The 12,766-nt window shown below is 42.9% G+C and overlaps 1 protein-coding gene across 1 annotated transcript in view; it reads left to right on the forward strand.

Moving 5' to 3' along the window:
• LOC120979863 (vitellogenin-1-like) overlaps positions 1–12,766 on the forward strand; it is a 122,744-nt gene that overhangs the window by 81,058 nt on the left and 28,920 nt on the right. The window contains exons 27-29 of the mRNA XM_040408821.1: positions 1,643–1,785; positions 1,874–2,012; positions 4,862–4,994. Of these exons, the coding sequence (XP_040264755.1) occupies positions 1,643–1,785; positions 1,874–2,012; positions 4,862–4,994 (415 nt within the window). The remainder of the gene's footprint in view (positions 1–1,642; positions 1,786–1,873; positions 2,013–4,861; positions 4,995–12,766) is intronic.

The raw sequence follows: 12,766 nt of genomic DNA on the forward strand, positions 1-12,766 counted from the left end.
GAGTAGGAGGGGACTTGAATTACTGAAACACTTTACTTTCTTCCTGCAAAGTGAAAGAGAGGACATACAGACAGATAGATAGTGTAACAAACTTACCAGGCTCCAGCAGCGCAGTCCTCGACTTTGGCATAGCCGCGCCAGGCTGAGACATGCCCCCTGGTGACGTGACCGCATCCTTAGCAACATGATGCAATGCAGTGGTCTGGTTGCTCAGCTGCTCTATTACTGTGTACTAGTGTTTCTGACTAATGGAGCACCGGACCTATCAGGTTCCTGGCCATACACCATTGCCAGTGATAGTCTTTGACTCACTAGCTGTGTTCCTGTTCTTGCTCCTGTGCTTATTCGGATTGCTCGTGCTCTTGACCCCGGCTTGTCTTTGGACCACTTTCTGTCTCTCCTTTGCTACTGCGTAGTCCATCTGGTTCTGACCTCGGCTTGTCTTCTAACCACTCTTTGTCTCTCATTTAGTACTGTGTAGCCCAGTTTTGACTCATTTACATACTATTCTGTATTGTGTTTGTCATTCTTTGTTTGTTAGGCGTCTCTGCACTTACATAGCGTAGGGACCATTGACCAGTTGCAGTCTAGCTATCTAGGAGTTGTACTGCAAGTAGGTAGGGAAAGCAGGCTGGGTACTAGCCTTAGGGCTCACTGTCCTTGTCTGTCACTACCTACAGTTGTTACAGACAGAAGGGAAGAATGAAATGGCAAGTGCCATGTGGGCAAACAGATTTGTAGACACAGTGACCAGGACCAATTTGCAACTTTATTGTATCAGTAATGCAACTCTAGTGAGATATGTAAATTATCCTTTATATTTAGAGTCATGGAGGGGTGGACTGGGAACTTAAAGTGTCCCTTAGAATAAAACCTAAAAGTGGCCCCATGTTGTAGGCAAGTCCAAATTGACAGAAGGTGGACAACGCAAGTAGTTAGGGCCAACACAAGACATAAGTAGGCAGGGACAAGAGAAGTAGGTAGGGTCAGCAATACCGTAGTGCAGCACAAAATACCATCTCAGCAAAACCAAATGCCACAGTGCAGCATAAAATACTGCCCTAGCACTATTCTGAGGACCTTGATAAAGTTGTATTCAGGGGGGCAGGTGCATAAGTACATGACGCTCCTAACATTAATTAATGCTGAGAGCATCAAATCGCTATGTATGCCAGCAGGCATAAGGAGGCCTCGCGCAGCCCACAGGACATCAGCCCACTGGGAAGTTTCCCTGTAGGGTCTATGGCTAATCCGCCCCTGGATTCAAGTTCTTGAACATAAGGGACAGTATTGAAACTGTGTTATATAATGTATTTTACTTTGTCAGGCCAATGGCTAACATGGCTTGAAAAGTGACAATCACTTACCTAAAACAAAAATAACAGAAATGTTCTCAAAGCAGTTCTCACTTTCCCTCACTTCAATTGGTGGGTGATACAAATTGCGTTTACTTCGCTGGGGGTAAAATTTACCATGAAAGGAGTCACTTCCCAGGGAAATAAGTCTCTTTGGGCCCATACACATACAATGCATCTACCCTGTATCTTGGTAGTTGTGCCACCGGGTGGCGCATTCACCATATTCTCTCATAGAGTGTCTTTGTATAAGGTCAGAGGCAAACTTTTTTTTATGAATCTTCCAGGCGTTGCTGAGATGGGGTGATAATTGCCAAGACTACAGAGTCGTAGGTCAATTCTCCACAGGCAAACTAGCTGGATCTCCAGCAGTGCAACTCTCATGGCAGTGGAAAAGCCTCCCAACCTGGCTGAAGAGGGCAGCTGGGAGGTAACTGTATTAGTATTGTGTCGTGTCTCTGGTAAGAGGTATCTAGATGGCCATGAAACTAATTTTAGACTTTTTTGTATTTATACAGTCTCATGACCTTTGCACCAGGTGTAGCGTACACAATGGGAATCTCAGAAATGCACCATTCAAATCCATCTCGCCAAGTGACTGTGAGGGTGGCAGCCGCCTCTACAGATACGGTTGATGCCATCCTGAAGACACCAGAGGTAAGGCTTTTACTCTGTAAGATACTGATGGCCTATCCTGATGATCAGTATATCATGCGTTCCCGCTGGCTGTGCAGGGGGCTGATTCAGCGTTCAATGCTCCTCCCAGCCAGCAGCGTGATGTGTGGCCTGCGGGGCAGCGCCAGAGCCAAGTGTAAAGGTGAAACAGAAACGGACGGCTCCATACTTCTCTATGTAAACAAACTGCCCACCCTTCCCCCCAGAATCTGTCCCGAAGGCACATACCCTTTAGTGACCACCCATATGCCTTTTTACAGAGGTCACTAAAGAGCCTTAGGCTGGGCCGCTACTTTTTTTCACATGATAGCCACACTCCTGCTTTAACAACCCAGACCGGCAGGAGTACTAATCTGGGAAGTTTAACGATTTACATGCCGTGGGAAATGTAAATGTAAAGTGCTGATAGAAGGAGCGGACCGCCTCTGTCTTCCATCAGCACCCCGCAAATCGCGGGGGGCCCATGCATGTAAAGGCTGGCTTGCGTCTGATATAGGCTCCAAACCAGCCATGAGCATTTTTGTTGGTCAATGTGTCACGACTGTGTCATGGTCTGGTAGTGGACTGTGACACTTTAGCTGTGGATGCTTGCTGCCGGTGGCAACGAGCAGGTTTTAGCATGTTTACACAGAAGTTTGGGTTCGGGTTAGGTGTTGTGCAGATTGTATTATTTTCCTTATAACATGGTTATAAGGGAAAATAATAGCATTCTTAATACAGAATGCTTAGTAAAATAGGGCTGGAGGGGTTAAAAAATATATATATATATATATATAATTTAACTCACCTTAATCCACTTGTTCGCGCAGCCCGGCTTCTCTTCTTCCTTATTTCTTCAGGACCTGGGTAAAGGACCTTTGAGGAAATCACTGCGCTCATCACATGGTCCATCACATGATCCAGCACCATGGTAATGGATCATGTGACGGACCATGTGATGAGCGCAGTGACGTCACCACAGGTCCTTTTCCTTATGCACAGCAAAGATGAAGACAGAAGAGAAGCCAGGCTGCGTGAATAAGTGAAATAAGGTGAGTTAAAAAAATATTATTATTTTTTTAACCCTTCCAGCCCTATTGTACTATGCATTCTGTATTAAGAATGCTATTATTTTCCCTTATAACCATGTTATAAGGGAAAATAATAATGATCGGGTCCCCATCCCGATTGTCTCCTAGCAACCATTCGTGAAAATCGAACCGCATCCCCACTTGCTTGCGGATGCTTGCGATTTTCACGCAGCCCCATTCACTTCTATGGGGTCTGTGTTGCGTGGAAAACGCACAAAGAGGAGCATGCTGCGATTTTGACGCAACGCACAAGTGATGCGTGAAAATCACCGCTCATGTGCACAGCCCCATAGAAATGAATGGGTCCGTATTCAGTGCGGGTGCAATGCGTTCACCTCACGCATTGCACCCGCGTGGAAATCTCGCCCGTGTGAAAGAGGCCTTAGGGTCTCAGGGCTAGGATTTAGGGATGTGTTAGAAGGTGACCTTCTCCCTTTATTCCTGTTTCCAGGCCTAGTGGCATATCCCGCCAACCTACATTGTACGGTGTGGCGTTTCCCCCCGCTCCCCACCGTGACAGTGTATTACTGACATTAAAATGCAATTCACTATAGGGATAGTGCATTGTATTTTAAAATCAAAGTGTTGAGTGTTAAAGTCCCCTTGTGGGACTATTAAGTGGCAAAAAAAGCCAAAAAAAAAAAACACATTTATTAAATAAAAAATAAATTCCAGTAAAAAAAAAACTAAAAAATAACGCTTTTTTTTCCATTTAAAATACACTTTTCAATGAAAAAAATAGCAAATATAAAAATCTTGAACCATATGTTTGGTAGTGCCTCTTTCTTTTAAAAAAAGGGGGTTTTACTGAGCAAAAGTAGTAAAACAGAGAAAAACTATATGTATTTGGCATCGCTGTAATTGTACTGACCCAGAGAATAAAGATATTATGTTATTTATGCCTAACTGAATGCCGTAAAATTGATAACGTAAAAACTCAGCGGCAGTATTACTGTTTGTCCCCTCTCCCTTCCTGAAAGCATTAATAAAAGTTAATCAGAAAGTTATGTGTACCCCAAAATGGCGCCGATAAAACTACAACTTGTCAAGCAAAAAACAAACCCTCATACAGCTATATAGACGGAAAAATAAGCTAGAGATAGATACAAAGAACAAAAATATAAACGCAACACTTTCGGTTTTGCTCCCATTTTGCATGAGCTGAACTCAAAGATCTGCCAATATTTTGCAACTTCGCACAGCTATTGAAGAGGAGTGGACCAACATTCCACAGACCACAATCAACTCTAGGCAACAGATATGTGTTGCACTGCGTGAGGCAAATGGTGGCCACACCAGATACTGACTGGTTTTCTGGACCCCCCCCCCACATTTCAGAGTGGCCTTTTATTGTGGGCAGTCTAAGGCTCACCTGTGCAATATTCATGCTGTCTAAACAGCACCTTGATATGCCGCACCTGTGAGGTGGGATGGATTATCTCGACAAAGGAGAAGCGCTCACTAACACAGATTTAGACAGATTTGTGAACAATATTTGAGAGTAATGGGTCTTTTGTGTATGTAGAAAATGTTTCAGATCTTTGAGTTCAGCTCATGCAAAATGGGAGCAAAACCGAAAGTGTTGCGTTTATATTTTTGTTCAGTGTTCAGTGTAGATAGATAGATAGACAGACAGTGTCCTTGCCTCACAGAGAATTGACAGTCTTCAGAGCCTCCGGCCATCACAGGGTCAGAATTTCTGAAACCACTGTATTTTCAAGAATTATAACCTAATATCAAATGTTCTGCCTTTTTTTTCAGCTGACATTTTATAAACAAGCCGTGCCCATCCCGTGGGATCTTTCACTTGGTACTCGCTTGCTCGGACACCTTCATCTAATTGAACTCACAAATCTTACAAAAGTATCATCGATGGTCACAGGTACCCAGGAAGGTACAACGCGCTTATTTTATTCTTCTCTTTTTTTTTTTTTTCAAAAATAATATTAAATCATAAAAGGCTTGTGGAAAGTCATAGACTGTGATTACCAGACAGGGTGTCAGAAAACTGTTCAAAAGTGTCTCAGGAATTTATTGTCAAATGAAGAAAACTACTAAAATAAAGGACATTTAAACGTAAAAGTGAGATTCCCAGATATGAACCATAAAGGTAAAATCTATTATTTAATGTTAGAGCTCTCAAACGGGCGTTGAAGGAATTCATTTCTTTTTCTACCAAAGAACAAAGATCTCAAAACAAGGGATTTTTTTTCATTCTCTGGAACTGTACTAAAAGCCACACAGATTCTAGTAGGAACTCAGCCTTAGGGCTCATGCACATGAACGTATTATCTTTTTGCGGACCGTATGCAGAACCATTCACTTCAATGGGGTTAATCCGTGTGCATTCAGTTTCCGTTTGTCCGCATGGCCGTTCCACAAAAAAGTAGTGCATGTCCTATTATTGTCCGCAAATCACGGTCTGAGGCCCCATTCAAGTCAATGGGTCTGCGAAAAATACGGAACGCACACGGAACACATCCGCATGTCATCCGTATTTTGCGGATCCATACTGTAGAAATGCTATGCCCAGCCCATATTGCTCATTTGTTTGATGATTAATAGGTTACTGTTTCTGTATACGATCCGCAAAAAAAAAAATGGATCAAATACGGAAACCATACAGATATGTTTTGTGCAATAACGGAACGGAGGAGTACTTAAATCAGAGAAAAGAAAAGCTCAGATACGGAACAACGGATCAGTGAAAAACGGACCGCAAAACAATAACCCTTAGGCTACATGCACACGAACGTATTTTGTTTCCATGTCTGTTCCATTTTTTTTTGCGGATAGGATGCGGACCCATTTATTCCAATGGGTTCGCAAAAAGTGTTGTCCGCATCAGTATGTTCGTTCCGTAGCCCCGCCAAAAAAATAGAACATGTCCTATTCTTGTCTGTTTTAGGCATTGCTACAAAAATGTATGGCATGTGGACCGCAAAACACATACGGTCGTGTGCATGTAGCCTTAAAGGGATAAAGACAACCCCTATCTATGTCTTACTACCGCATGTGAACTTCAGGGTGGGGGGGGGGGGGGGTCCTGTTCAAGACCTCTATGAGCCAGAATAGAGAACCGCTCTATGAGAATGACTCTCTCGTTCTGTCAGACTCAAGCCGTCCTGATATTACATAGTCATAAGAACTACTTTAGGGAAGTGGGAAAGTAAAAAATATAACAATAAAAAAAAAAAAAAAAGAATATTCGATTTCGCGAATATATAGAGCTATATTCTAAATATTCGCGAAATCTCAAAGTTACGATATTCGAGAAAAAAATTCGCAATTCGAATATTCGCGCTCAACACTAATTATCAGCTGCATTTTAAAAGGCACAATGATAAGTTATATCATTTTCCTGTATCTCATGAACAAAGCTGATTACTGCAGCGCTGCTCTAATTGAAGTGAATGAAAGCAGCACTGCAGTAACCAGCTCTGTCCGCTACACAATGGACGAGGCTGTGTGGTTCCTCCTCTTGAGCTACTGCAGGACAGGTGATTGGTGGGAGTTCGGGGTGTTGAACTCCTGCAGATCAGATATTGATGGCTTATCTTCAATATAAAAAGTACCAGAAGACCCCTTTAACCACCTCCGGACCGCTGTACGCAGATTCACGTTCCGGAGGGGGCAGCCCTGCGCTCAGCGACGCATATACGCGTCATCTCGCGTGAGCCGGGATTTCCTGTGAACGCGCGCACACAGGCGCGCGCGCTCACAGGAACGGAAGGTAAGAGAGTTGATCTCCAGCCTGCCAGCGGCGATCGTTCGCTGGCAGGCTGGAGATGTGTTTTTTTTAACCCCTAACAGGTATATTAGACGCTGTTTTGATAACAGCGTCTAATATACCTGCTACCTGGTCCTCTGGTGGTCCCCTTTGTTTGGATCGACCACCAGAGGACACAGGTAGCTCAGTAAAGTCCCACCAAGCACCACTACACTACACCCCCCCCCGTCACTTATTAACCCCTTATTAGCCCCTGATCACCCCATATAGACTCCCTGATCACCCCCCTGTCATTGATTACACCCCTGTCATTGATCAACCCCCTGTAAAGCTCCATTCAGATGTCCGCATGATTTTTACGGATGCACTGATAGATGGATCGGATCCGCAAAAACGCATCCGGACGTCTGAATGAAGCCTTACAGGGGCATGATCAATGACTGTGGTTATCACTCCATATAGACTCCCTGATCACCCCCCTGTCATTGATTACCCCCCTGTCATTGATTACCCCCCTGTAAAGCTCCATTCAGATGTCCGCATGATTTTTACGGATCCACTGATAGATGGATCGGATCCGCAAAACGCACACGGACGTCTGAATGGAGCCTTACAGGGGCGTGATCAATGACTGTGGTTATCACCCCATATAGACTCCCTGATCACCCCCCTGTCATTGATTACACCCCTGTCATTAATCAACCCCCTGTAAAGCTCCATTCAGATGTCCGCATGATTTTTACGGATCCACTGATAGATGGATCGGATCCGCAAAACGCATCCGGACGTCTGAATGAAGCCTTACAGGGGCATGATCAATGACTGTGGTTATCACCCCATATAGACTCCCTGATCACCCCCCTGTCATTGATTACACCCCTGTCATTGATCAACCCCCTGTAAAGCTCCATTCAGATGTCCGCATGATTTTTACGGATCCACTGATAGATGGATCGGATCCGCAAAATGCATCCGGACGTCTGAATGAAGCCTTACAGGGGCATGATCAATGACTGTGGTTATCACCCCATATAGACTCCCTGATCACCCCCCTGTCATTGATCACCCCCCTGTCATTGATTACCCCCCTGTAAAGCTCCATTCAGATGTCCGCATGATTTTTACGGATGCACTGATAGATGGATCGAATCCGCAAAACGCATACGGACGTCTGAATGAAGCCTTACACGGGCGTGATCAATGACTGTGGTGATCACCCCATATAGACTCCCTGATCACCCCCCTGTCATTGATCACCCCCCTGTCATTGATCACCCCCCTGTCATTGATCACTCCCCCTGTCATTGATCACCCCCCCTGTCATTGATCACCCCCCTGTAAGGCTCCATTCAGACATTTTTTTGGCCCAAGTTAGCGGAATTTTTTTTTTTCTTACAAAGTCTCATATTCCACTAACTTGTGTCAAAAAATAAAATCTCACATGAACTCACCATACCCCTCACGGAATCCAAATGCGTAAAATTTTTTAGACATTTATATTCCAGACTTCTTCTCACGCTTTAGGGCCCCTAGAATGCCAGGGCAGTATAAATACCCCACATGTGACCCCATTTCGGAAAGAAGACACCCCCAGGTATTCCGTGAGGGGCATATTGAGTCCATGAAAGATTGAAATTTTTGTCCCAAGTTAGCGGAACGGGAGACTTTGTGAGAAAAAAATAAAAAATATCAATTTCCGCTAACTTGTGCCAAAAAAAAAAATTTCTATGAACTCGCCATGCCCCTCATTGAATACCTTGGGGTGTCTTCTTTCCAAAATGGGGTCACATGTGGGGTATTTATACTGCCCTGGCATTCTAGGGGCCCCAAAGCGTGAGAAGAAGTCTGGTATCCAAATGTCTAAAAATGCCCTCCTAAAAGGAATTTGGGCCCCTTTGCGCATCTAGGCTGCAAAAAAGTGTCACACATGTGGTATCGCCGTACTCAGGAGAAGTTGGGGAATGTGTTTTGGGGTGTCATTTTACATATACCCATGCTGGGTGAGATAAATATCTTGGTCAAATGCCAACTTTGTATAAAAAAATGGGAAAAGTTGTCTTTTGCCAAGATATTTCTCTCACTCAGCATGGGTATATGTAAAAAGACACCCCAAAACACATTCCCCAACTTCTCCTGAATACGGCGATACCACATGTGTGACACTTTTTTGCAGCCTAGGTGGGCAAAGGGGCCCACATTCCAAAGAGCACCTTTCGGATTTCACTGGTCATTTACCTACTTACCACACATTAGGGCCCCTGGAAAATGCCAGGGCAGTATAACTACCCCACAAGTGACCCCATTTTGGAAAGAAGACACCCAAAGGTATTCCGTGAGGGGCATGGCGAGTTCCTAGAATTTTTTATTTTTTGTCACAAGTTAGTGGAAAATGATGATTTTTTTATTTTATTTTTTTTCATACAAAGTCTCATATTCCACTAACTTGTGACAAAAAATAAAAACTTCCATGAACTCACTATGCCCATCAGCAAATACCTTGGGGTCTCTTCTTTCCAAAATGGGGTCACTTGTGGGGTAGTTATACTGCCCTGGCATTCTAGGGGCCCAAATGTGTGGTAAGGAGTTTGAAATCAAATTCTGTAAAAAATGACGAGTGAAATCCGAAAGGTGCTCTTTGGAATATGGGCCCCTTTGCCCACCTAGGCTGCAAAAAAGTGTCACACATCTGGTATCTCCGTATTCAGTAGAAGTTGGGGAATGTGTTTTGGGGTGTCATTTTACATATACCCATGCTGGGTGAGAGAAATATCTTGGCAAAAGACAACTTTTCCCATTTTTTTATACAAAGTTGGCATTTGACCAAGATATTTATCTCACCCAGCATGGGTATATGTAAAATGACACCTCCAAACACATTCCCCAACTTCTCCTGAGTACGGAGATACCAGATGTGTGACACTTTTTTGCAGCCTAGGTGGGCAAAGGGGCCCATATTCCAAAGAGCACCTTTCGGATTTCACTCGTCATTTTTTACAGAATTTGATTTCAAACTCCTTACCACACATTTGGGCCCCTAGAATGCCAGGGCAGTATAACTACCCCACAAGTGACCCCATTTTGGAAAGAAGAGACCCCAAGGTATTCGCTGATGGGCATAGTGAGTTCATGGAAGTTTTTATTTTTTGTCACAAGTTAGTGGAATATGAGACTTTGTATGAAAAAAAAAAAAAAATCAGCATTTTCCACTAACTTGTGATAAAAAATAAAAAATTCTAGGAACTCGCCATGCCCCTCACGGAATACCTTGGGGTGTCTTCTTTCCAAAATGGGGTCACTTGTGGGGTAGTTATACTGCCCTGGCATTCTAGGGGCCCAAATGTGTGGTAAGGAGTTTGAAATCAAATTCTGTAAAAAATGACCTGTGAAATCCGAAAGGTGCTCTTTGGAATATGGGCCCCTTTGCCCACCTAGGCTGCAAAAAAGTGTCACACATCTGGTATCTCCGTACTCAAGAGAAGGTGGGGAATGTGTTTTGGGGTGTCTTTTTACATATACCCATGCTGGGTGAGATAAATATCTTGGTCAAATGCCAACTTTGTATAAAAAAATGGGAAAAGTTGTCTTTTGCCAAGATATTTCTCTCACCCAGCATGGGTATATGTAAAATGACACCCCAAAACACATTCCCCACCTTCTCCTGAGTACGGAGATACCAGATGTGTGACACTTTTTTGCAGCCTAGGTGGGCAAAGGGGCCCATATTCCAAAGAGCACCTTTCGGATTTCACTGGTCATTTTTTACAGAATTTGATTTCAAACTCCTTACCACACATTTGGGCCCCTAGAATGCCAGGGCAGTATAACTACCCCACAAGTGACCCCATTTTGGAAAGAAGAGACCCCAAGGTATTTCGTGATGGGCATAGTGAGTTCATAGAACTTTTTATTTTTTGTCACAAGTTAGTGGAATATGAGACTTTGTAAGAAAAAAAAAAAAAATCATCATTTTCCGCTAACTTGTGACAAAAAATAAAAAGTTCTATGAACTCACTATGCCCATCAGCGAATACCTTAGGGTGTGTACTTTCCAAAATGGGGTCATTTGTGGGGTGTTTGTACTGTCTGGGCATTGTAGAACCTCAGGAAACATGACAGGTGCTCAGAAAGTCAGAGCTGCTTCAAAAAGCGGAAATTCACATTTTTGTACCATAGTTTGTAAACGCTATAACTTTTACCCAAACCATTTTTTTTTTACCCAAACATTTTTTTTTTATCAAAGACATGTAGAACAATAAATTTAGAGCAAAATTTATATATGGATGTCGTTTTTTTTGCAAAATTTTACAACTGAAAGTGAAAAATGTAATTTTTTTGCAAATAAATCGTTAAATTTCAATTAATAACAAAAAAAGTAAAAATGTCAGCAGCAATGAAATACCACCAAATGAAAGCTCTATTAGTGAGAAGAAAAGGAGGTAAAATTCATTTGGGTGGTAAGTTGCATGACCGAGCAATAAACGGTGAAAGTAGTGTAGGTCAGAAGTGTAAAAAGTGGCCTGGTCTTTCAGGGTGTTTAAGCTAGGGGGGCTGAGGTGGTTAAAATGTAAACATAAAAAAAAAAAATGTAAAGATTTTTTTAAAGTTTTTTAAGGATATTGTTACAGAATAGTCCCGCAGCATGTGGATGAGATTTTTTTGAAAGTCTCATCCACTTTGGTGCTACTGTAAATACTGCAGATTTACCACATGCAATTTCTCTGCAGAAACATTATATTGTATAGTATTTTGCATCACTATATTGTATAGTACTATTATTTGGCATTATGGCGTTTGAATAATGGCGCCATGCAGTGAACACATGGCCGTACAATGCCAAAATAACAGCTCTTTCTAGAACTCAAATGCAAACTAAAGGAGATAATTTATTAAAACTGGTTGTAAAATGACAGTGAGTTGGAGTGATTTGCACCGAAATTTAATAAAAGACGCACGCTTGTCAATATATGACTTTTGGAAAACTGGAAAATGAAATCTATCCCTGTTACGAACAAACATAAATTTGCACCTAAAGTGCATCTTAATAAATCTGACTTAAAATTTGATGCAAACTCCATTGTGACCATGCTCGGTTTGGCAAGAATGGAGTGAAAAATGTAATCTTTGGACAATTATGTTGTGCGGTGATCAGGTTTGAGGCGGCTCCCGGTGGTATGCTAGGTCCCCCGGACACCATTGAGGTGTCTCTATGTGTTACTGCTGTCCAGAGGGGATGGTAAGGCATGGTGCACCACAATGGGAAATAAGTCCAGAGAGTCAGGATCTGCAGTAAACTAGTGTGCTTCTTTATGGAGGAACTAAAGTGCAAAGCAATACGGACAATGCACTGAGTTGGCTTCTCCCCTCTGGTAGAAGAAGGTTCTGTGCTGAGTAAAGGCTTGAGCTGGTACTCTGGCAAAAGGGCTGGTGGCTCAGGATCTATAACCTAGTTGTCTGACTGGGTTCCTGGTCAAAGGGCTGGTAACCAGGGTGTATAAGAGAGTAGTCCTGTCTCAGTATCTTCTTCTGGTCACTTGTGAAGTCTGGCAAAGTCTCTCCTACTGAACATTGGCCCATATCTGTACAGAACTAGGGACTCTGATGTCCTTTTATACAGTTTCAACCTTCTAGTGGGAGGGGTGGAGTAAAGAAGCACAGCCTAAACAGAAACAATATTGCAATTTTAGTCTACCAGAAACTTGTATTGAGCCTCAATGCAAGTCAATAGGGATGACTAAGTAGTTTGACTGAGCTTGACAGTGAGAAGTTCACTGTGTTTGTTTTATTCCCTCCAAAAATTAGCTCTGCATAAACTCTTATGGTAACTGTGGAAAATTACCTGCTTCTTAGTGCATAAACAGAAAGTCCCAAAGTCTCTCAGTATTAGCTGGCTGGGTATTAACCCTTTCCACAGGCAAGTGCAAATACAGTGTAATAGT

This window comes from Bufo bufo, chromosome 9 (assembly GCF_905171765.1).
Source record: "Bufo bufo chromosome 9, aBufBuf1.1, whole genome shotgun sequence".
NCBI classification, from domain to species: Eukaryota; Metazoa; Chordata; class Amphibia; order Anura; family Bufonidae; genus Bufo; species Bufo bufo.